This window comes from Procambarus clarkii, chromosome 11 (genome assembly GCF_040958095.1).
Source record: "Procambarus clarkii isolate CNS0578487 chromosome 11, FALCON_Pclarkii_2.0, whole genome shotgun sequence".
Lineage (NCBI taxonomy): Eukaryota > Metazoa > Arthropoda > Malacostraca > Decapoda > Cambaridae > Procambarus > Procambarus clarkii.
In genome coordinates this window covers 40,458,489-40,484,460 of record NC_091160.1, presented here as the reverse complement: position 1 = coordinate 40,484,460, position 25,972 = coordinate 40,458,489, and the positions used below count along the sequence as shown (strand labels likewise).

General features: G+C 43.0%; 1 protein-coding gene across 1 annotated transcript; it reads left to right on the top strand.

Moving 5' to 3' along the window:
• Positions 1-568: 568 nt before the first annotated feature.
• LOC138363458 (peptide transporter family 1-like) lies at positions 569-25,863 on the top strand. The gene is made up of 6 exons (XM_069322681.1): positions 569-679; positions 1,711-1,981; positions 17,691-17,911; positions 18,042-18,208; positions 19,935-20,737; positions 23,018-25,863. The coding sequence occupies exons 2-6, from the start codon at positions 1,766-1,768 to the stop codon at positions 23,657-23,659; spliced, it is 2,049 nt and encodes a 682-aa protein (XP_069178782.1). The 5' UTR covers positions 569-679; positions 1,711-1,765; the 3' UTR covers positions 23,660-25,863.
• Positions 25,864-25,972: the final 109 nt, after the last annotated feature.

Here is a 25,972-nt window from a genome sequence, read left to right as displayed (position 1 = left end):
TACGAAAGGTACTATCTAAACAGGAGGATGGGCAGGTTTACATTATGCCTGAAACTGTGTATTAGTGGCTTTTATAACGTACATTGTTTACCTGCGAGTTCTCAATTGTATCTCGTATCAAATTTATGTATTTTCTATAAATATAAATTATTATTATTATTATTATTAAACTGACGGGAGAAATGTGCTGAATGGAATACAGCTTTCTGTCACGTACGTCAATGACAGTTTAGGATATTACAAACCACATCATCAAATTTGCAGATGACATATATTAAGATCCATGTTATCTTGAGAGGATTTCGGGGCTTTTAAGTGTCCCCGCGGCTCGGTCCTCGACCAGGCCTCCACCCCCAGGAAGCAGCCCGTGACAGCCGACTAACACCCAGGTACCTATTTTACTGCTAGGTAACAGGGGCATAGGGTGAAAGAAACTCTGCCCGTTGTTTCTCGCCGGCGCCCGGGATCGAACCCAGGATCACAAGTCCAGCGTGCAGTCCGCTCGGCCGACCAGCTCCCTCCAAAGTAACATGTTAACTTTAACATGACATGTTAAAGTAACAGCCAGCCTCCCCACCACAACTGTTGGGCAGCTGGCTGTTACTGATGCTACTGGGGTCAGTGTGGACCTGAACACGGTGGGCACCGCAGCTCCTCCCCACCACAGTTGTTCACTCTGGTAAGCTCACCAATACTGTTCGTATTTTATACAGCAACATGTCATCTCTGAATGTGCAGAGGTCGGTGTTATCATGTTGATATTTTTGCATGAGCTTGAGGTTGTGTAGGTAGACAGTTCCAGGAATGGTTGTGGGGTTACGTTAGAAGGGGTGACGTTGCCTACAAACAACGTTACCATATTATTCATCAAGGTTTACTTCATGTTCTGTGTATATCCTCTCGTCTGCCCAAGTAATTAAATGTCTAGAAAAGGTTGATAAAAAATAAGGAATGCTGACAATATCATAAATTCATAATGACTACTCATAACTAGAAAAAATGAATTTTACTAAATAAGCCATCTTTTATGGTGGTGATAAAATGTGTATTATGCTACCAAGATCAAGAGGTACCTGCAGTTACATTATGTGTGTGTGTGAGTCTATAATTATCTAAGTGTAGTTGCAGGATGTGAGCAACGCTCGTGGTGTCCTGTCTTCCCCTTCATCTTTGTCATATGACTGAACCCGCTGATAATTTTGGCATCTACTGACATCCCTTAAATTGTTTCAACCTTCTACAACTGTTCGCAAAGCAGAACTTTTGCATACCTTTTCGACACTATTCCTTTCTAAGCTTTAGGCTGTGGCCTCTTATAATAATTCCAATTTGGCAAATTTTTCAATTCTTGTCAGGGGTTTTATGTGGTGATTATATCTCCTTACCTTCTCTTTCATGGCTTGTGCCTGTTTTACACCTCAAGCTCATAGCTCTTGTGTGCTTTAGGTCTGGAAGCCATTTGGACGCTTGTCTTTGTACCTTTTATATTTTGTGTATGTGTTTTTTTTATATGACAACCATACAAGTACTCCGATGTCGGTTTCACGAATCTCGTGAATAATTTTTAAGTATCCCCTTTCATCCACGTATTTAAAAGTTATTTTAAAATTTGCAAGTATAGCATAGGCTTCTCTCACAATGATTAAAATAAAACAAAAATCTAGGTATCCTTCATTATGTTTTTTTTTAATTGCGTTTATACTAAAACAGGTGAAGAGAGAGAGGCGTCATGACGTACTGAAGAAGTAGGTCTGGCTGGGCAGTCATGATGGCCTACCCTCGAGGGGCCATAGTCATCCTGGTGTCGTACCTGCTCGAGCGCCTCGTCTACTACGGGCTCTTCGGTGGTGCTGTGTTCTACATGCAGCGGATGTTGGGCTTCACCTCCTCCTCGGCCACGACGGTTACGGCCATCATGGAAGGCCTAGTCAACCTCGCCCCCATTGCCGGCGCCGTCGTGGCCGATGTCTATCTGGGCAAGGTGGGTCGGGTGTGTGTGTGTATATACTCACCTAACTGTACTTGCGTGGGTTGGGCTTTGGCACTTTGGTCCGCCTCTCAACCTGATGTAATCTGATGTAAAGGTTCCTGAGCCTATTGGGCTGTTATCATATCTGTTTTTGAAAATGTGTGTGGAGTATTCCTCCACCACAGTACTGCCTAGTGCATTCCATTTACTAAACACTGAAAAAATTCTTTCAAATGTTGTGTGGCTCAATTGGTTACTAGGTTTCCACCTGTGTCCCTTCGTGTGCCTTAACGACTCTTCTCATTAGTTTTGCATCATTTTGCGTTTTGCATATTTATATGAACGCGTCTCTTGTTTAGGACATTATCAAATGTTTTCTGATAGTCAAAGAATATACAGTCTACCCATCCTTCTCTCTCTTATTTCATTTCTGTCTTATTGCAGAACTGCAGCAAGTTTGTCAAGCAGGATTTTGCTTTACAAAATCGGTGCTGGTGTTTTGAGACAAAATTTGTCTGTTTGAAATGTTCGATTAGCCTGCCTCAGATCTGTCTCTCTAGTAACTGGCTGAGGATACGCGTTAATTATTATTATTAACATCTTTATTGACAAAATTAATTACAATTTTGCCTAATCTGAGGATTTTGATAGGTCTTATTAAAGTGAGGATAATGCTAGTATTCACTGTCACGCAGGACAGAGGGTCATACATAAGACAATAGGTCTAAACTGTAGGCTGAAGCACATATATATCATTGTTACAATCAATGTTTTAATGTATGGATACGTGAAAACAACTTTCTATTGTGCACTGCCACACAAGGGCAGAGATGGGTTCATAAGTGATACAGCTTAGAAGTAATATAAATAAAAATTGTTCTTCATTCTTTAAAATGGACAAGCAAATTTTGGGTAAATTGTTAGGATGTCGTCCAGAACACCTGAGTCAATAAAATAGTTACACAGTTGGTGGTACAAGAGGCCAGGAGGTCTAAAGTCCTTTACGGTTTCACATTCATCAATATAGTGTTCTAGTGAATGCATTAAAGGTTTATCACAGAGTTTACAATCTGAATATTCTGGTAGTGGCTCAGCCTCACTAACCTGCCAGATGTGTCTATAGCCAAGGCGAATTCGCGCAATGACTACATCACATTGCCTGGTCCGGTTACTGTGCTGACCATACAAATACCTATTATTACAAAACTTGTCATAACTTTTAATACTGCAGCTTTCAGGTCTCTGGGCATTTCTTAGTTCTTCTAAATCTGAATTAATTTCTTTAATTTGTATGTTTCTAATAACTGCATTAGATAGTCCAAAGTCATAATCAATGTTTTCTTTCCTGCAAGCCTCATTGGCCAATTGATCTACAAAGTCATGTTTTCCAACTCCAACATGGGATGGGATCCACACAAATTTTATACAAGAGTTATTATCATTGGCAAAAATTACATTCCATTTAATATTACAAGCTACTTCCGACGTATATTGTGATGGGTTATTTAAGGACTGCAGAGCACTTTTAGAGTCACAGAATATCACTCCACCACCATTGAGCTTAAGGTATTCAGTGGCTAGATAAATACCCAATAGCTCGGTCTGTGTAATGATACTGTTCTACCGTATAACGGTTTCAGCCGCTATAGCATAGAATGCAGAGTGGTACCACATTAGCCATCTTCCAGCAATCAGGAAGCTCTCGTGTTTTTGAAGAGGAATTAAATATTATAACAAGGGGGACTGCACAATTGCTTCAGCTGCCTCTTTTAGAGTCAATGGCAATATTTTGTCTGATCTTACAGCTTTCGTCACGTCCAGTTCCTGTAATTGCGTCCTTACTTCCTCTGGTGTCATTATCATATCAGTGAGGCTTCCCTGTATAAGTCTCCATTCGGTTTGAACTCTTAGCTCTAGTGGCAAAATTAGATTCCAGCTTGAATACTTCTTAGAACTTTTGTTAAGTTCCTCATCATTCTTATTATTACCTCCTTATGATGTTTCCTCTCTCCCATTTTACAAGTCTGATTACTTGGTTATTCGCAGTCATCTTCCTCCTGATGTTGCTATAAAACAGGTTTTGGTCGGGACTTAGCACTGTATTCACTGGTAGTCTTGTAATGTTTCTCTACCTCTCACTAGTTTCTGTGTACTCATATCTGGACACTTTGTAAATATTGTGATTTCCTTCTGTTCTGTGTTCTCTTTATTTCTTGCATGTTCTTTTGCTTCTTTTCTCAACTTCCAGCTCAACCACTTGGGCTGGAAGGTAGAGTGACGATCTCACTTCATGCAGGTCGGCGTTCAATCCACAACCGTCAAATGGTTGGGCGCCATTCCCTTCCCCCGTCTCATCTCAAGTCCTTATCCTGACCCCTTCCAAGTGCTATATAGGTTATATTGTCTTATCACTTTCTCCTGGTAATTACCTTACCTTTTCTTTACTTCCCAAACACTGCCACTTTAACCATCGGGTAATGTTCGTCGTGCTTCCTTTAACCCTTAGTGGTGGTATGAATCTTTCTTCAGCTTCTTCGAGTTTGTTCGTTACGTAGTCCATCATGTCGTGTTGATTTTCCTCTGAGGTCTCCTCATTCTATCCTCTCTCCAGGAATTATCTGATCTTATGTATTCAAAGACTAAAACACAGGGGGGGTCATTGGCCTCTTATGGCCAATGTTTTCAATAGCATCTCATTCTGTGTGCAGACCAGGTCTAATCTAGCTGGTTTGTGTTGACCCCAGGCAGCCTAGTGAAGTGAGTCTACCAGGTGAGAGTTATTCTGCACACTTGACCAGAGATTAAGATAGCAGAGGAAGGAAATTTATTAAGTAAACGTCAGTGACTTTAAAGAAGACAGTCAAAGGATGAGCATCTTGTAAAAGTTAGATGGAATAAGATGTCGACATTTTGTGACGTGACGTGACACCGACTGATGTCGTAACGCATCACTTGAGTTACCACAGTCGTCACGATCAGATGTACGAAGTGAAGTCTGCAGTCTCCGTGGAGTAGTGGTAAGACGCTCGCCTGGCGTTCTGCGAGCGCTTTGTCCTGGGTTCGTATCCTGGCCGGGGAGGATTTACTGGGCGCAAATCCTTAACTGTAGCCTCTGTTGAACTCAACAGTAAAATGGGTACTTGGTTATAAAAAAGATTCTTCGCGGGGGTCAATTTCCAGGGGAACATAGGATTAAGGACTTGCCCGAATCGCTACACGTACTAGTGGCTGTACAAGAGTGTAAGAACTCTAGTATATATAAATAAAAAAATCTCCTGGGAAGAAGGAAGAATACAGTTCCCTGTTTGGTAGTTGACTGGAGGCTACTTGTTATCAAGTGTGAGGGACGCCGTGCATCAGTTCTCAGTGCTAGTAAAGATATTAGAGGCGACCTGAAGCTTAGTGGGGTGGTCGTGCCTGTGCGGACTCTAATGTTTTATATCCTTGAGTGGAGGAAATTGAGCAGGTATTTCTGTGTGGAGCCTGCCAGGCGACTTTGTGTGCTCAAGTCAGAACTGAAGGAAGCTGCGAGGGACTAAAGGATTTTCTTGGACGACCAAGAGTAGCGCTATCTTGGGGCGCCAGTGGGCGAGGTCGTCGCGTCGTCACTTTATACAGTAAGGTCCCATTAGATTATCCTACAGTGTTTATTAGTGCTTGATCGTATGCCCAGCGATCGTAAATGTTTATGTGCATAGGTTAGTATTTTTATTAAGATAGTGAGCTGATATAAGAAGTTAGAGATGATAAGTTGACAAGTGGACATGCTGGAGAGAGAAGCGGCATATGAACTTCATTTGCAGCAGATATTGGAAGATCTGCAGGAGTACCTACCTGATTTTGAGGACCCAGATAGATGTTCTCAGTAGTGGGCCTCGAGAAATAGAACAGAGAATCATATGGACACATTGAGATGTTCGAGGGAGTGCTTGATTGCATTTTGGCATGAAAGGGGCAGTGTAAGGTGAGAGATTGATTTATTTTTCTTGTTGGAGATATTTTGTGTACCAGGTATTTCAGCCCCAAGCAGTGAGGGGGCAGTAGATTGTGAGCTGAAGATTAAGCAGCAGCCTAATAAGTTTTATTTTGTGTAGGTCTGACGTGATATTGGAGTGCTATCGGTTGGTAGCAGCCTAGGGTGCTGCACTGTAATATTATCTATATTATATATTTTTTGTTGTGTGTGTTCTCATGCATTAAATGTTTGTATGTTAACAGCTGATTTTTGCCTTTGTCTGGGTGAGGCTTCCTGGATAGTAAGAGAGAGGGAGAGAGACACGATTGCAAATTGGTGGGCAAAGGTCATTAACACCATGAAGGGAACTCAATAGATTATCCAATAATATGGAAAGTGTGGGAGTCACGGCGGCTCGTGTGGGTGTGTACTCATGACAACTAGGCCAGTTTGGAGCCGCGCCCTTGAATAAAGGAGACGCTGATCCCCTCTCCGAAAAAAAGACAATTACAGGGTGATCTCCCAACTAATTGCAAGCACTCCAGTGCTCATTACTGGTCGACTGACGGCAGCAGAAGTGTGGTTGGCTTGGTCGGTCATATTTTTATCAGGGAATGGTTGGGGGTTTCTGTTCGTCGGTAAGCAAGTATCAGTTTGGTTCAATAACCAGTTTCTAAAACCCCCCAACCCCTGATATTTGTCACCACCCCTTCTTGTTTACTTTCTTAATTATTTATTTATTTTTTTATATATACAAGTGTTCTTTCATTCTTGTACAGCCACCAGGACGCGTAGCGTTTCGGGCAAGTCCTTAATTTATTTATTTACTTATTTATTTATTTATTTATTTATTTATTTATTTATTTATTTATTTATTTATTTATTTATTTATATATATACAAGAAGGTACATTGAGATTGTGAGGATACATAACATAGTAATTACATTCTTGTAAAGCCACTAGTACGAGCAGCGTTTCGGGCAGGTCTTTAATTTAAGAAAATTATAAGTAGGCAAATACTAGCAAAATTTATAAAAATGATAACAGGTACAGAGCAAGAAAAAAATGGAAGATGAGAGAAATTTGTAGGTATATTAAAGCACACAGGTAGCTCAGATTGATTGCATTGACAGCTTGAATGGTAGTTTAACAAAAATTAATATGCACAGTACAGCTTATAGCTAGCACACAAAAGAAGACAGCAATGAACACAATGATAAAGTTGTTTGGATTAAGTACATAAAGATTGGGAGATTGGGTAACACTAGATACAGAGCAAATTAAAGCTCAGCATAGGAAACTATGAAGGTGAAATTAGGGACTCTTTGGTTTTGTTTTTGAATGAGGCAAAAGTTTGACAGCTTTTCAATTCACTAGGGAGTGAGTTCCATAGACTGGGTCCCTTTATTAGCATAGAGTGTTTACACAGATTAAGTTTGACCCTGGGGATATCAAAGAGATATTTATTTCTGGTGTGGTGATAATGGGTCCTATTACATCTGTGCAGGGAGAGTTTCAGAGCATGGTTTGCATTTAGGAACAGGGTTTTGTAAATGTAGTTGAGACAAGAGAATGCGTGGAGGGAGTTAATATTTAGCATGTTAAAGGATTTAAATAAGGGAGCTGAGTGTTGTTTGAAAGCAGAATTTGTTATTATTCTGATAGCAGATTTTTGCTGGGTGATGATGGGCTTAAAGTGGTTTGCAGTGGTAGACCCCCATGCACAGATACCATAATTAAGATAGGGATAGATTAGTGCATAATATAGTAAAAGGAGAGCAGAGTTAGGAACATAATATCTGATTTTAGAGAGTATACGAACTGTTTTAGAGACTTTCTTAGTTATGTGTTGTATGTGGGTACTGAAGTTGAGTCTCTTGTCTAGGAATAGGCCAAGAAACTTGCCATCATTTTTATTACTGATGTTAATGTTGTCTATCTGAAGCTGAATTGCATTCGATGATTTGCTTCCAAATAAGATGTAGTAGGTCTTTTCTATGTTTAGTGTTAGTAGACATCCATAAGTGGACTTTTTTCATTCATTATTCACAACATTATTTAGTGTATGTGGGTTGGGGTCTAAATTGATGAGGGTAGTATCATCAGCAAACATATGTTCCCCGGAATAAAACCCGCCAAATCGTTTAACAACAAGGTACCCGTTTTACTGTTGGGTTAAACAAAGGTTACAGTTAAGGATTTGCGCCTAGTTACTCCTCCCCGGCTAGGATACGAACCCAGGACAAAGCGCTAGAGAAACACCAGGTGAGCGTCTTACCACAATGCCACGGGGACTGCTAAACATATTGCACCAGGAAGTTTAACTTTTCCACTTCTACAAGCTTTGCTCGTTGTCTCATCTCCTACTTTTGGGCCCATTGTTTCTCAGTCAGTTTGGCCATGTCTCCTATTACTATATATAAGCTTTACATTCAGTCTATTGGCTACCATCCCTTGGTATTCTTGCCTCAGTCTTCTGTTGTTCTTTGAAGGGTTGTAGATTACAGCAACGACCACTTTCTCAATATCCAGTGAAATTATTAGCATGATGCAGTCCTTGTAGTTGTTTGACACCTACAAACAAACCCCTTCATATATCCAGTTTCTTTTTACCAACAGTGCCACACCTGCCTTCTCTCTGAAGTCTTTCCCTTCTCATTATTCGGTCCCTGGTAGACTACGCATCACCAGTTTTGTCTTACACAGGCCAAGGCAGAATTCAAAAAATTAAGCTGATACAAAACGAGGTTATGAAAATTATTCTTGGATGTCAAAGAAATGCAATGATTGAAATAATGAGAATGGAATTAAATTTACAGAGTGTGTATGCTAGAGTCCGTGACATTAACACTAGAGTATCTATTCGTTTCATGCGGAGAAAAGGAGTGGATAAGCTGTTTGAGAGCGTTCAGACCTGCTTGAGTGACGTACACACTTCCAGGAAACTGAGGGAGACACGCTACACGAGGGGATTAGCTCATGACCTCAGGGAATACGATGTACTTGACTGCTGTAAACCCTCTCACCAGTGTAATAGGTCTGCTCCCTGGAAAGTACAGAAAATAGACGTCGAAATTGTACCCCTCAAGGTGAAAAAGATTCATCATGAACCGGGACAGTTACAGTGTTTGTATGGAAGCATGATATCTCGGTTACCAAGAGGCAACAGTTTACATGTATATTGCGACGGGTCGGTGGCGGAGGATGGCAGGGCAGGGTGTGGTGGCCTCATAAGGGAATATACGGAGTTTGGGACTGTGGACAGGAAAATTGAACTCCGGCTTAGTAATTATATATCATCCACACAAGCTGAACTGCAGGCTATTCTGGCGTGTTTGGAGGAAGTACGTCATGACGACAAAGATGTTTTTGTATTTGTTTCGATAGCCGAGGAGCACTGGAGTCCTTAAACAGTCGAAACCCAGTCTTCATGTCCATAGTTGAGGATTGTAAGAAAAGGATAACTGAGATACAGTTGAAAGGTCATAGTGTGAAATTCATGTGGATTCCATCTCATCTTGGAATAGTGCTTAACGAGGTGGCGGATGACTTGGCCAAACGTGCCACATCAAAACCACAAGTTGACATCGAATATGAATTCACAATGAGACAAATAAGAAGCAAAATCAGAAATATTCAGGCACAGGCAGAAGTGGAGAGGAGAGATATAATGTATGAGAGAAGTCAAACCATGCAACACTACATGTGTGTGAGTCAAAACACCCATTTCACTTATGGTAAAAGGAGAAATGCTTGGAGTGACTCTGTGTACATGCGGCTCAGGCTTGGGTACAAATATTACTGGGAATATGGGATAGGTGTTCATGATAATGACACGAAGTGTAAACTATGTGGTATGTTAAGGTCTCACACCCTTGCCCATTATGTTCTTGATTGCCCGTTGATTAATGTATATAGCAACACTGAGATAAGGACTGTTCCTGAACAAATAGCCTGGATGTGTCACAACGGAAAGGTTGATGATATTCTTGAGAGATATAAGAATTTTGCACCAAGACTGTAATCTTTTGTTGAATTATCTGCATGTCTCTTGCAAATTGTCTATACAGTATACCTAGGTCATAAAAGTATTTGTGTGTACGTCTGATACCATACTATTTGAGTAAAGGAGGAAATGTATATGTTTATCTCTCAGAATGTTCGGTAAAATGTTTATTGTTTGTGATGTGTGTATATGTATGTATTAACACGATGTACTGAACGGGGTGAGAATAGCTTGAGCTACCTCATCCCTTTGTGTGTTTTTTACCTCAATAAACTTATTTCTATTTCAATTCAATTTCAATTTCTCATTATTTAGTGTTTCCTTGGGAATGTTGCATTGCAGTACTAATCATAACAGTTAGCTTGGTCTCCATCAGAGTTTGTGTTCTCATTCCTTTCTTTGAGTTCATCTGCTTTATTTGACAGTTCATCAACATTGGTCTACCAGATCTTCAGAGTATTCATTGTTGTGCTGTCCTTGAGATTATCTTGAGATGATTTCGGGGCCTTTAGTGTCCCCGCGGCCCGGTCCTCGACTAGGCCTCCACCCCCAGGAAGCAGCCCGTGACAGCTGACTAACACCCAGGTACCTATTTTACTGCTAGGTAACAGGGGCATAGGGTGAAAGAAACTCTGCCCATTGTTTCTCGCCGGCGCCTGGGATCGAACCCAGGACCACAGGATCACAAGTCCAGCGTGCTGTCTGCTCGGCCGACCGGCTCCCTTTGTCCTCTGTCCTCTGGGCAGTTAGTTTCCAGTCTAAGTATGGGGTTTAGGTCAGGTTAGGTCGAGTTCGTAGGTAGGGAAGAGGGGAGGGTACATTTGGAATGTGGAAGGGAACAGGGGGGTGGTTGTCTGTGGTGCATTTGAGGTTGAGTAGGGGGTTTGGTGGGGTGGAAATTGTGGGGCTTGGAGCTGCGAAGGGGAAGGTGGTAGAAAGCAGTGGCGGAGTTCCAAGGAGAAATGTGGGAGGCGGTATAGGTGGTAGTTGATGATTAATGGGTGGCAATTAGTGGTTGGTGGGTTGGAATTGATGGGAGTGGGAAATTGGTCCTACTGCGATGGAAGGAGGTTTCTGTGAGTGTGTTTGTGGAGGGGTACATGAGCAGGAGTATCAGGGCCTGGGTTACCATGATCTGGGTTACCAGGATCTGGGTTACCAGGATCTGGGTTACCAGGACCTGGGTTACCAGGATCTGGGTTACCAGGATCTGGGTTACCAGGATCTGGGTTACCAGGATCTGGGTTACCAGGATCTGGGTTACCAGGATCTGGGTTACCATGATCTGGGTTACCAGGATCTGGTTTACCAGGATCTGGGTTACCAGGATCTGGGTTACCATGATCTGGGTTACCAGGATCTGGGTTACCAGGATCTGGGTTACCAGGATCTGGGTTACCAGGATCTGGGTTACCATGATCTGGGTTACCATGATCTGAGTTACCAGGATCTGGGTTACCAGGATCTTTGTTACCAGGATCTGGGTTACCATGATCTGGGATACCAAGATCTGGGTTACTAGGATCTGGGTTACCAAGATCTGGGTTACCATGATCTGGGTTACCATGATCTGGGTTACCAGGATCTGGGTTACCAGGATCTGGGTTACCAGGATCTGGGTTACCAGGATCTGGGTTACCATGATCTGGGTTACCATGATCTGGGTTACCAGGATCTGGGTTACTAGGATCTGAGTTACCAGGATCTGGGTTACCATGATCTGGGTTACCAAGATCTGGGTTACCATGATCTGGGTTACCAAGATCTGGGTTACCAGGATCTGGGTTACCAGGATCTGGGTTACCAGGATTTAGGTTACCAGGATCTGGGTTACCAAGATCTGGGTTACCATGATCTGGGTTACCATGATCTGGGTTACCAGGATCTGGGTTACCATGATCTGGGTTACCAGGATCTGGGTTACCATGATCTGGGTTACCAAGATCTGGGTTACCAGGATCTGGGTTACCAGGATCTGGGTTACCAGGATTTAGGTTACCAGGATCTGGATTACCAGGATCTGGGTTACCAGGACCTGGGTTACCAGGATTTAGGTTACCAGGACCTGGGTTACCAGGACCTGGGTTACCAGGACCTGGGTTACCAGGATTTAGGTTACCAGGATCTGGATTACCAGGATCTGGATTACCAGGATCTGGGTTACCAGGATTTAGGTTACCAGGACCTGGGTTACCAGGACCTGGGTTACCAGGACCTGGGTTACCAGGACCTGGGTTACCAGGATTTAGGTTACCAGGATCTGGATTACCAGGATCTGGATTACCAGGATCTGGGTTACCAGGATTTAGGTTACCAGGACCTGGGTTACCAGGGCCTGGGTTACCAGGACCTGGGTTACCAGGACCTGCATACCAGTCAACATTGCCAGCCATGGTTGTGAGAGCAGTCGGGGTAACTGTCAAAATAAAACAGCCGGGATTATCAAGGTATAGATCAGGTAGGGGTAAGGAATGACGACATCAGGGAGCGCGCTCAGAATTATTTCTAGAAAGGCGAGCAAGACAAACAAGTGTACGTGTTTGGTCTTTAATCTAAGGCAGAAGGTCGTGAATTACATCTTATATATCAATACGAAGCTGTTTGCATGGTCGGCGTGTATACTGACGAAGTTGATAGTTCAACCAAATCTGGCATGGCCGCAGAGGACCTCCAGGAAGAGTGTGGTGGTTGCAAGAGGTTTTGCCGCAATGTTGGCTGCGGGAGGCTCTCAAAACACACGAAATTGGGAGCTAGGGAGGAACTCAAACTTGAAATCTGGGGAACCACGTGAGCGTCGACAACAGTAAAGAAGGTGCTGAGTCCACTTAGTAATCCCCGGCCAGTCGTAGCCAAGGGGAAGCTCATGTGTAGTGAAGGAGTGGGTGTATAGCCTCGTATGTTTACCCAGGCCTACCTTACCTTAAACTCCGGAGCTTGAGCTCCTGGAGCAGTTCGTTGTTGCCTTCACCCTCGTTCTGACAGTTCCTGCGACGGCGCTGGAATCAATCGTATTGGCGTTTGCCTTTCCATTGGAGACTTTCGGTGCCGAGGAGAGGGGGACCTGTCGGAAAATCCGACACCATTTAATAATCATACAGATAATAGCTGTATTACCAACAAGTTACCCATAGAAAACGTAACTTGTAGTGGAATTACCGTCTATAGAAAACGGGATATCATCACCACATACTATTATAATTCACCACCTATTATGGTGGGAATTATTCTTAAATACATTAGTCTTTGGACTTTACCATCATAAAAACATCTTATATAAATTAACTTAATTATCAATATTAAAGTAGAGTAAATGTGACCCTTCTATCACTTTCTGACATGTGGACAATGTAAGCCAGGCGTGAGAGTGAGGAAGGAGGGCAGCCATTGTTGTGTCACCTCCGAGACGTGTGGAGCAAATTTGGCTCCAATCATATCTGGACAATGTCGGCCAGGCGTCAATAGTATGGAGTGTTAGATGCAGCCATTGTTGAGACTAGACCAGAGGCTCACACGGGAGCAAATTCGGCTCCTGTTAAATTTACTTGGACGTAGTGTTATGGAAACTAAAAGTGTACCATTATCAACACGCTGTCTACAAATTCAAGTTAAGTGTTCTTTCCGAAACCCATTATCTATCATTAGTGGCCATTAATGTCATTGGGTAGGGTTAGCCGGTTAGAACGCGAAATCGCCTCATACTAAAGGTAATTAAGCCAGGTCTTTATTGTTCCATGTACAATGTTTCTCTGAAATACCTGTCATATACTAGGTTTCTGGCTTCACAGCTAGCGCCCTTTTAACAGGTCAAGACGAGGAAGCATGTTTGTGCATCAGTTACCAGCACGTGGAAGCTACCTCAAAGAGGGAAAATGTGGTCTACATCCTGGTTATACCTGCTGTACAAATAAGATAAGGAACCTTTTCAATGTATGTAGTTAATTCTGTAGTTGATTGGCTGCATATATATAAACTAATAAACCCCCCCTAATGTGTAGAGGATCGATTTGTGAGATTAGAGATTATTGCAGAAATACAGTCCACTCATTATCATACAAATTGCTATCGAAGTATATAAATTAACGTAAATATAAATTCATATAAATTAAATAAATATAAATCTCACAGGTCGGTTCCCACAGGACCTGCTGCATAGGTGACTTTTTCTCCCTCGTATCAACCTACCCTGGCTTTGCGCCCTGGAGAGGCCACTCCAGACCGACAACCAGAGCGCAACGCCACAATTTCTTGAGATTGATGGATGCCTACTACTACCTAACCTTGCGATGCCAATCCTTCCAATGCCAGTCCTAAAAATAACTCATGAGTGACTGAGCCTAACTTAACGTTGTCCAAGGTGCTGTCTTTTGCCCTACCGGTTAAAGAAAGAAGCAACCAGACCCTGTACACCAGAAAGAAGCAATCAGGCCCTCTACACCAGAAAGAAGCAACCAGACACTGTACACCAGAAAGAAGCAACCAGGCCCTCTACACCAGAAAGAAGCAACCAGACCCTGTACACCAGAAAGAAGCAACCAGACCCTGTACACCAGAAAGAAGTAACCAGACCCTGTACACCAGAAAGAAGCAACCAGGCCCTGTACACCAGAAAGAAGCAACCAGACCCTGTACACCAGAAAGAAGTAACCAGACCCTGTACACCAGAAAGAAGCAACCAGGCCCTGTACACCAGAAAGAAGCAACCAGACCCTGTACACCAGAAAGAAGCAACCAGACCCTGTACACCAGAAAGAAGCAACCAGGCCCTGTACACCAGAAAGAAGCAACCAGGCCCTGTACACCAAAAAGAAGCAACCAGACCCAGTACACCAGAAAGAAGCAACCAGACCCTGTACACCAGAAAGAAGCAACCAGACCCTGTACACCAGAAAGAAGTAACCAGACCCTGTACACCAGAAAGAAGCAACCAGGCCCTGTACACCAGAAAGAAGCAACCAGGCCCTGTACACCAAAAAGAAGCAACCAGACCCTGTACACCAGAAAGAAGCAACCAGGCCCTGTACACCAGAAAGAAGCAACCAGACCCTGTACACCAGAAAGAAGCAACCAGACCCTGTACACCAGAAAGAAGCAACCAGACCCTGTACACCAGAAAGAAGCAACCAGACCCTGTACACCAGAAAGAAGCAACCAGGCCCTGTACACCAGAAAGAAGCAACCAGACCCTGTACACCAGAAAGAAGCAACCAGACCCTGTACACCAGAAAGAAGTAACCAGACCCTGTACACCAGAAAAAGAAAGCAGGGTAGGAGGGGACGGTCGTCAGAAAGAACACAAAGATTAATGTGATGGTAATTGAGGGAAACTGAAATAGTTTTCTGGAGATATTAAAATAATTAAAGAAGTGAAGTACCTCAAGCTATCCTCACCTCGGTCAAGACACCTTGTTCATCTATATTATATTAACATTACAAATAAAAATGAGGGCAGGTTCCTTGGCTTATAAATAGACAAGAGACTGAACTCAGCACCCACATATAACACAGCCAAAAAAGTCTCAAAAACAGTCGATATACTGTCTAACAACATATATTATGTTCCCCCACTCTGTTCCCCACTCATTATACTAAGCACTAATTTATTCCTATATAACACGGTATCTGTGCATGGAAATCAACCACTAGAAATTACCTCAAACCTATCGTCACTCAGCAAAACTCTGCTATCAGAACTATAACAAACTCTGTCTACAGACACTCAGCCCCTATATTTAAATCCCTTAACATGCTAAACACACACTCCACACATTCTCATGGACTATTTATATGTACAAAACCTTGTTCCAAAATACTAATCATGATCTGAAACTTTTCCTTGATAGATGAACTAGCATGAGCACCACACCAGAAAATATATATCTCTTTGATATCCCCAGAGTCAGACTAAATCTGTGCAAACACTCCATGTAAATAAAAGAGCCCAGTTTTTAGAACTCACTCCCTGATGAATTAAAACAAAATTCCAACCCAAGCCCTGTTCAAAAGTAAAATAAAAAGTACCTAATTTCATCCTCATAGTTTCCTACCTTATGCTTCAAACTCACACTGTATCTTGTACTACCCACTTCCCCAATATTAGTACTTCAGACATATATCCTTACCAGTGTAATCATCTCTGTCAACTTATGTTGTAGGTATTTATTCATATAAAGCCTTGCTATAATGCCCCCTCTCATCTTACCTGATATGTTACATTAAGGATCTGTCTGAAACACAATGCGTGTTAGTGGCTTTGAATGAATGTAAAAATACCAATCTTATGTAATCTCACCAACTCATTGTACTTTCTTGTAAAATAAATTATTATTTTTATTATTACCATTGTATTGACTTCACAAGGGGACTAGATAGTACAGTTGGCTTCGTTCTCGACAATTTATGTGTTTACATCCTTGTATGTCTCCTGAATATAACAAATCTTTCCAATTTGACACATCAAACCTATTTGTTGAGGAAGCGCTTTTAGTCATGTGTGTCTATAGACACGAGTTAATGGGCACTGTACAACATAATGGGTGAGTAGAAACCCTTAAGACGCGACACAATTTACATATATTTATATCAATACCTGTTCCGTTTTCTAAGTAAAATTTGCATGTGTCAGGTAATGTCCAAAAACCTCTCGTTGGACTGATAACATAACAACGTAATCATTAGTTATTGAATATTCCACTGTATATATAAATAACATATAACAAAGAGGTTATCTCTTTTGGATGAGTATGAATATGCCCGAATTGCTCTGAGTACTCTTGGTGGCCTTATATACAGTACTCTGTAAACTTACAAGTACTTGCCAGCTGGCGATGTGAGCAGCAAGGAAGGGAATTAAGGCCATCGGAGAGTAGGAAGAGATCGAGCCTGCTGCTGTCCTATCATGATAAAACGTAGAGCCTTTAAGCTGTCTGACTCTACCAGATAACCGAGTTATGGATCACTGTAGGTCCTATTATCTGTTGTGACGGAAAAGCGTTGGTGTTCGGCTGTTTCAAAAGCTAGGGGCAGGGCCTCGTCACATGACAAAAAAAAAAGAGAAAAGTTGGTCCTTTCGTCTGTGGTAAGGTAATGGGAAGACACACAAAACACAAGTATATAAACAATGAAATTTTAATTACTCTAGAAAATAAGACATGAATAAAGGTAATCTCATAAAAATATGTAGGACAAGTCAACAAACAAAATAACATGAATAATCACTGGCAAATGAAAAGTTACGCTAAGACAAGTAAATTACAGTGATAGCAAAATAAAATATGAGTGCTGGAATACTGGCTTTGAGCTGCCACCTCCCTTAGTACACGAAAGCCATGGCTTAGTCTACCAGCGAGAGATGTCAACTGCATGGAGCACTGAGATATTCTGACGAGACTGGCGCACTGCAGCCCAGACGTCGACTTGTGGTGGTGGCGGAGGGCTGGGGCGACGAGACACCAGCCAATCAGCAACAGGCAGGCAGAGGATGAGCAGTTAGCTGGTTACGGCGGTGGCCAGGTGTGCTGGGTACGATTTGCTCTCTGGGCAAAACGTTTGGCGATACTTGGTGAACGTATCTTGTATATAGTATCTTGTATTTTGACGTAATTATGAAGGGAAGAGCAGGCTCAATCTCTCTTGAAAGAGATTATCGTCACACTGTATATATCTTCCAAGCTGAACTTCACTCTCGCTCGAGCTACCTCACGCTGTCATGTTCCCCGTGCCTCTTCAACACCTCTTAACCTCTGCCACCTTCCTCATACAGGCTCGCACGGTGTTCCTGATGTGCTGCGGGTGCACAGTGGGCGCCGCCATCTTTACCCTCTCTTCGGTCACCCCCATCATGGCCTCCTTCAGCGCCGCCAAATTTACAGCAATCTTGGGCATGCTGGTGATGGGTGTCTGCACAGGGCTCATGAAAGCTGCATACACCTCCCTCGGGGCCGACCAGTTCAAAGTCCCAGAACAACGGGAGCAACAGAAGAGGTATGTTAAAGTGGGAGAGGTTCATCAGAGGAGAGGTTAGATGGAGTTATTAATTCGTTTTTTGCACATAAACCAGAAAACTGGTAAGTTGTCATCTTAGCATTCTCTTAACTTTATATTTCTGCTACAGGTTCTTTAACGCCTTCTACTGGATGGTTAACGCTGGCACCTTCGTCGGGCTATTCATAACAGCTCAAATACGAGACTCTGTCCAGTGCTTCGGTGATGACTGCTACTTCCTCTCCTACATTATAATGGCCGGCCTCATGGTTGTCTCCACCGTCATCTTCGCTGCTGGTCAGTCCTCTAGGATAATAATATTTAAACAATTTTTATTATTGGTTTATGTATTTTCAAGATGGCACCATGGACTATTTTAATACAAATTTGGTGACTTAATAAAACGTTTTAATAATTCGTGTAAATAATTCAATTTCTCTCACCCTACCCATCAACATTGGTTTTCCTCAGAGCTGCATACTTGGCCCTCTCCTCTCTCTCATCTACATTAATGACCTTCCAAATGCCTCCCAACACTGCTAACCTCCTAATTGCTAACAAACTCACCCTTAACATTGACAAAACTTTCTATATTTTGTTTAGCAATAAATCCTCAAATCAAATAAATCTCAGGATAAACAATACCCAAATTTGTAACATAGTAGATGTCAAATTCCTTGGCGTTCTCATTGACCACAAGCTGTGGTCAAGACCACACCAGAAGTTCTACTAAACTTACTTGGATCCTGCAAGGATCTTGGATTCATTTGATGCATCACGCTATTGTGAGATCTGTGTGTAATTAAGTAAGGGCGGAGAGGTAGAACGGCCTATTGACATAGCTCGGGTGCATGGGGGAAATTGTGTAAAACCCTGGTTTGTGTCTCGGAGAGGCTGCAGGATCTAAGTAAGTTCAGTAGAACTTCTGGTTGCAATTCTTTTACCATGTCGTAGCTCAGTCGATTAAGGCAGCGTCTGGGATGCTCTCGGACGTAGGTTCGAATCCTCGTCACGGCCCTTGTGGATTTGTTCATTTGATGCATCACACTATTGTGATTTCTGTATGTACTACTCATCTCTTCATCATTATCAGTTATCTAACCTGTCTCAGTTTATAATGGACCTATTCTTTCCCTAATCTTTGTTAAATATAACTGAATAAAATCCTTTAGGATTTGTCTTTGCTAGCCCTGCAATGCGAACTTCATAGTTTCTTTTTGCCCTCCTTATCTCTTTTTTTAACATTTCTAACCAATTGTACGAATTCTTGTTAAACTGGTACAAATCCTTTTGTACCAAGCTCTCTTTCTACCTATAACGTTCTTCAGCTTTTTTGTCAACCATTTCGGGTCATTATTATTCGATCTATTCAATTTGTATGGTATACAACGTTCCTGTGCTGTATGGTTCTGCATCCATATTGTGTACAACCGTAGTGTGTGTACTCTTGCATTTACAAGCTGATTTCCCTACTGTAGTGCACACCGTGTACACCATTAAGTCAGCTGTGGAATTAATTCTTTCAGAAAATGAATAAATCCACTAGGGTAATGAGGAGGACACGAACTTACGACTTTAGCATTGTCAAGCCTCATAATTTACCACTAGACCACCGTTGACTTGTAAAAGTCATACAACTTGATTTTCAAGGAAATCACAGGAAGTGCTTGTGGGTCGTACGTAACACCACAGTTATTACGTACGGTGTGTTGAAGTTATTGTTGTTGGGGCGTACGGTGAAGGGACCACTCTTCCTTTCCACCTGAGTGCTTGTGGATTATTCGTAAAACTTGGACTGGCTTCAGTAGGGGCCTTCATACTTCCTGTGATTTCAGTAGAAATCCGGTTGTATGACTTTTACAAGTCATCGATGGTCTAGTGGTTGAGTATGAGGCTTGACAACGCCAAGGTCGTAGGTTCGCCTCCACCTCATTTCCCTAGTGGATCACGTTAATGCGATATCTGTGTGTTTTAATTCTCTAACATTGTCTCTATTAGTTGTTATGTTTTTGTAATATTACAGGAAGGTCGCACTACAAGGAGGGGCTCCCAGACAAAATGATGATAAGAGCAGTTCGCTGCGTTGCATACGCGGTCACCAAGACCTGGGATAAGGACCGAGAGCCTGTGCAGCACTGGCTTGACCGTGCTCAGGACAAATTTGATGCTCAGTTGCTGCTGGACGTGAAGGTGACCTTGCGTGTCCTTCTGCTGTTCTGCACTTTCCCGCTCTTCAATACTCTTTACTACCACACCTCCACTGGTATGATATTCCAGGCTAAACGTCTCGACGGCATGGTGGGCAGCTATAGGATCCCGCCAGAAATGTCTTACACTGCCAACCCACTGCTCGTTTTAGCTCTAATTCCGCTCTTTGATTTTGTGGGCTACCCTTTCTTGGCCCGCGTTGGCGTCCTCACCAAGACCACATCACGGATGATCGCGGGGATGTGCTTCACCATCATCGCCTTCCTGGTCTACGCACTGGTGAACATGAGCGTGGAACAGACTTTCATTCCTCCAGAGCAGGCGAGAATCCACGTTTACAACGCACTGCCTTGCCAGATGGTGGTGGAGGTGCCCTTCGTCAAGACCGGTCAGCTGAGTGTGGAGAGCGGAGGCCAGGTGGTTCTGCCTGGCTTGACTGTCACACATGGTGATGAGGTGGAGGCCAAGGTGACAGCCTCCTGCCTCGCCCCAGACATGAGGCAGGTGAGAGTGAGGGTGCTGGGTGCCCATGAGACAACACTCCTTGTCACCTCCACTGGCGTGCTGGCTCTCCCTCCCACACTCCAGTACATCAAGGACGAAGATGCCGACACCAAAGTGAGTCCCCGCACCCAATCATTTCCTCTCAGTTTCATAACTTTAAAAAGTTAATTGCTAACAATGACAGCAGACTTTACTAAAGATTCAGCACTAATCATTTCAAGTAACTAGCAACTGTAAAGTGTAACATAAAGTGTCACCATAACGCCAAGTCATCTGTAAAATACATTAATAAAACACAACAACGGGCGAGTATAATGCTTCACAACACAGTTCAGAGTACGACAATATTCTAGCACTTATTTTTACTTTTACAAATACTGAAACATTTTCATAAATGAGATTTTTACAACTTTCTTCATCCTCATAAATTTATTAAGTAAGTTTTAGAATACTTTTGACTGATGGAGAAGAGTCTTATATTGCAGATCTATTAAGTAGCGTTTTTAGTGGTTTGTTACTATTATTATTGATAGTCACAAGACAATCACAATAGCATGATTTATCAATGATAAAATCACTCCCACAAATTTGAAGGGAGAAAATTCGTGGAGAACTCCACACTCACTCCAGAGTGCATGCGGCTCACCCTCACTCCAGAGTGCATGCGGCTCACCCTCACTCCAGAGTGCATGCGGCTCGTCATAAAAACTGTTTGAGGCAACAATTTCCTTAGTAGCAGACTCCTTAGAGGACACAGTAGCGTCTGCAGGAATATATTTTGTGTATGTTATGGCTCAGGGGTATGGCGCATGTCTGTCAGTTAGGTTAGTTCATTTATTATGCACCCCATACCTATTTGTGGGTGGTAGTGGAAAGGGTTACAAAGGCACATAATGGGCTCAGGGACTGAACCCCATAATTCACTTAGATAAACAAGTTACAATCTTGATGAGCTAGTTAAAATATTCATCGCACATCGTCACATTATCAATGGGCTCGAGACCGACCATAAGTACAGTTTCTAAATTAAGCAACTGACATATGTAGGAAGCTAGTGTCACAATTGATATATTTGTCCTGCACACCGCCCCCTATCCAGTGGACAGCGGTGTATAGGATATAATCACTTAGATACTACCTACAGTTAGCAAACTGGGGAGATTTGACCAAGACTTCTGGCAGCAGATAATTTGGAATGAAATATTTACACATCTCTGGAACATTTGTCATAGAATTGTCTCTGAATTCACGTATCTTTTTGCACTCCATCACATAGTGACGGAGGGTGTGCTAATAATTTTGTTGACACAGTTTACATTTGGTCAGGTCTACATCGCCAGATAATGAGAATTCCCAGAGATACTTGTAACCGAGTCTAAGCCAAGCAGTAGTAACATCTAGAAGTCTGCTGATTTTAATGGATAATCCATAGATGTGTGGCTCCTCTTGCATGATAGTATGATGATAGATGGAATTATTGGTGTCGATTTCATTTTCCCACAGATCTACAAGATTTTGTTGAAGTTCTTGGTGTACTATTGCTCTCTGCTTATTGACAATTCAAGGTTATACTAAATTTCTTCTCTTAATGCAGATTCTTTGGCTAACTCATCAGCTCTATCATGCATTCGTAGGCAAACGTGAGATGGAGTCCACATGAAATGGACTCTGTTACCATCATTAATAATTTTGTTGTATTAGTATCTAGCTTCAGACACAAGCACGTTACAGTTCTGTTTTAAAATGTTTAATGCAATTAAGGATGATAAATAGTCACTTATAATTAATGTATCAAATTTGGAGACTTGTACGCATTTCACTGCTAGAAGCAAGGCAAATAGTTCGGTCTGAAGGGTAGAGGCCCAGTGGTTTATACGGACTCCCCACTCAAAATATAAGCCATCGTCCATTGTCAGGACAACTGCACTTCCAGCTGCACCCGTGGTGCGGTGTAGGGAACCATCAGTGTATATGATTTGAGAGAGAGAGAGAATGCTCTGTGGACAGAGCATCAATATGGCTTAAGGCGTTGAGCTTTGCCTCAAGACGAAGCTTGGGCTGATCTCTAAGTTTCTTCTTGGGTGGAAAGGGAGGGATTAAAATTGGAAAGGGTGTAATCTCCCACGGTGCAGGAAAGTGCCGTTGTTATTTATCTTGATACAAATTATAAATCTGATTTTGACCACAACATTCTGATCTCAGTTCCAGTTTTAAATACTCTGGCATTCACCAAGATGTTGTGTTGATCCCCGCTCTGTTAGAGTGATTTTCTCATTACTGATATTATTACTGGTATTGTTAATATTATTTGATGGTGCCTTAGAAATAAATAATCTGTAAAATTTAGGGCCTGATTTCCTGGTGTTGTTCAGTTGTGTTGGTTCGCCCTGACAGGTGCGGGTGTTGGCGCCTGCGCACAACGAGCTCAACGTGACGCTCACGTACGACACCATCCTCCACAACTTCCAGCTCCTGGAGGGAAAGACGGAGTTCCAGCGCATCAGTCCCCAGGAGTACAAGGTGATGGTGGAAGAGGTGGAAGTTGGAGAGGCTGCAGTGTACCAGGACGGTGTGTACGACATCGTCATCACCACCACCGACGTCTTCCTCTTCCCCATGACGGCCCCTGCAAACGTCCACGTGTTGTGGCTCCTTCCCCAGTACGGCCTCATCACCATCGGCGAGATCCTCTTCTTAGTCTCTGGCATGGACTTTGCTTACTCGCAGGCCCCGATGGCCATGAAGTCTTCACTGCAGGCAGCCAATCTCTTCACAGTTACTGTCGGCTTGTGGCTCTTTGCAGGACTAACAAGCCTGAGCTCTGCCACGGGGGCCTTCAAGCACCGAGCCTCGCACGAAGCCTTCTTCTATGCTTGTCTCATGTCCGTCAACACAATAATTTTCTTCATATTGATTAAGAGATACAACAAAAACTCGCCAGTAGACCCCGGAAAGGAGTCGAAGATGACAAGTGAAGCCTGTGAGCGAGACCAACAACAATTAGCTTCTCACGACAATCCCACTTTTGTCATGTAACGGTCTGTGTAGCCATATTTCCTGTGACGACGGTCACGGCCGGATTGTCCAAGTGTCACGTATTAATAATGAATTCATCACGCAGTCCCCATGGTGAAGTGGTAAGACACTCGCTTGGCGTTTTGCGAGCGCTTTGTCGTGGAATCGTATCCTGGCCGGGGAAGATTTACTGGGCGTTAATCCTTAACTGTGTACTATGTTCTGCCTGTTTACCCAACAGTGCCTGGTGCCAAGTGTCCTGAGGTCAGTGAGTGTCCTGGTGCCAAGTGTCCTGAGGTCAGTGAGTGTCCTGGTGCCAAGTGTCCTGAGGTCAGTGAGTGTCCTGGTGCCAAGTGTCCTGAGGTCAGTGAGTGTCCTGGTGCCACGTGTCCTGAGGTCAGTGAGTGTCCTGGTGCCACGTGTCCTGAGGTCAGTGAGTGTCCTGGTGCCACGTGTCCTGAGGTCAGTGAGTGTCCTGGTGCCACGTGTCCTGAGGTCAGCGAGTGTTAAATTTGAACTTTTTTAAATTAATATATGCAGTGTGATGCACATTGCATGCTTTCTGGGGAGATGAATTTGATTTATATACTTATTTATTCATTTGTTTATATACAAGAAGGTACATTGTGTTTGTGAGAGTACATAACATTGTTCTTCTTACAAAGGAATATGTCATTAACAGATGCCATTACAAATGCCATTAGCAGACATAGTGTTTCGGGCAGGAATGAAGTCATTAGTAGTTTACCTGAATATATCTGAGGGCTAGTGACCTCGAAGGGGACAGGAAGCTGGCATCTTGTCAAAGGTCCCACCGTTGCTCCTGAGGATTTTTTCTATTTGGATTTTTAAATGATGTAATATCTTGGCATTTACGTCTCTGCGGGTAGGCGGTTCCATGGGTTTATGACCCTAGCTATGGGTGGTTAGCAATTTATTTGACTAGGATGTGGATCACCTAACACCTTCGTGCCAGGGAAGGCCTAAAGTTTCGGTTGGACAGCAGATAGGATTCGAACCCAGACAGCTAGAAGTACTATGCACCATAGCGTACCTAGTTCCTTAACCACTCGACCACCATGACTGTACAAAAAGTCATTAGTAGCCGAGGCGATATCCCTAACGACCCGACAGCACTTGGTGGTAATCTTGGGCATAGATATTTCGTCGAATCACCTCACTTTGTGGGACCACGTGAGCAACACAAATGCGAACAAGCTTGAATGGTCCCCAAGCCAATATGCAACTGAAAACTCCACACCCCCAGAAGGATTCGAGACCAGACAGCCAGGAGCACTATGCACCATTGCGTTCTTGGTTTCTTAACCACTCGACCATCATGACTACGAAAAAGTCCTCCCTTCTGGAGAATTTTTCTAGGGTGTGGAGTTTTCAGTTGCATATTGGCTTGGGGACCATTACCGAAAGTCTCCAATGGAAAGGCAAACGCCAATACGATTAGTTCCAGGGCAGTCACAAGAACTGTCAACACGAGGTTGAAGGCAACAATGGAGCCTTAGGGGCTCCAGAGTTTACCTAGAAGTTGGTTAAAGAAGCCACAACAACTCCAAACCCGGAGACCGCCGTGGTCGGGGTCGCAGAAGAACCACCCCAGCAAGGGCAAGAACAACACCAACCTCCTGAAGCAGAGCTTGGGGCTGCACGAGTCCCAGGAGACAGACGTCCGAGCCCCACATCTATGTGTTCCAGACAGAGGTCGTCACAGCCCCCCTTTCACCCGTGGATAAGACCTTCATGACCCAGCATGAGGAGCAATAATTATTAATTACAACAATTATTATTATAATTATTATATTAATATAACTAATCATTATTACTTATCTTTCTGCTGGGTCACGAAGGAAGCCGGCCACAGGTGAAATATATATATAGGGCCACCATGCCCCTTGACATGCCCAGTACTATAACCACTCACCCACAGACTGTACAAAAGTTTTGGAAAGTCATTTGACTTTAAACCTGCAGTACCCGACAGCGCTCGTGACTACTTTGGGCAAAGATATTCCATCAAATCACTTCAGCAGGCTAGTGCTGCATGAGCATCATTTGAGTGCGCACGTGCACAGGCGCATTTGTGTGCTGTGTTTTCATTTTCAAATTGTAAATGATTTGCTAAATATCTTTAACAACTCCTATATGTAAACTAACTTTCTGTTTAGTTTTAAGTATTACCCAATTATACATGTAAATAAATATCCAAATTATGTTTATATCAGCCCATCCTCCTGTTTTGATAGTACTGTTGTTGTTGATATAGGGGCGATGACGATCGAGGACTCGGATGCGCCCCAGCTGCACGATACCAGCACAGAA

Coding starts and splice junctions, on each gene's coding strand:
- LOC138363458 (XM_069322681.1), top strand. CDS start 1,766: ATGATGGCCTACCCTCGAGGGGCCATAGTCATCCTGGTGTCGTACCTG. Junction 1,982..17,690: donor CCGATGTCTATCTGGGCAAG/GTGGGTCGGGTG, acceptor TTCCTCATACAG/GCTCGCACGGTGTTCCTGAT. Junction 18,209..19,934: donor CACCGTCATCTTCGCTGCTG/GTCAGTCCTCTA, acceptor GTAATATTACAG/GAAGGTCGCACTACAAGGAG.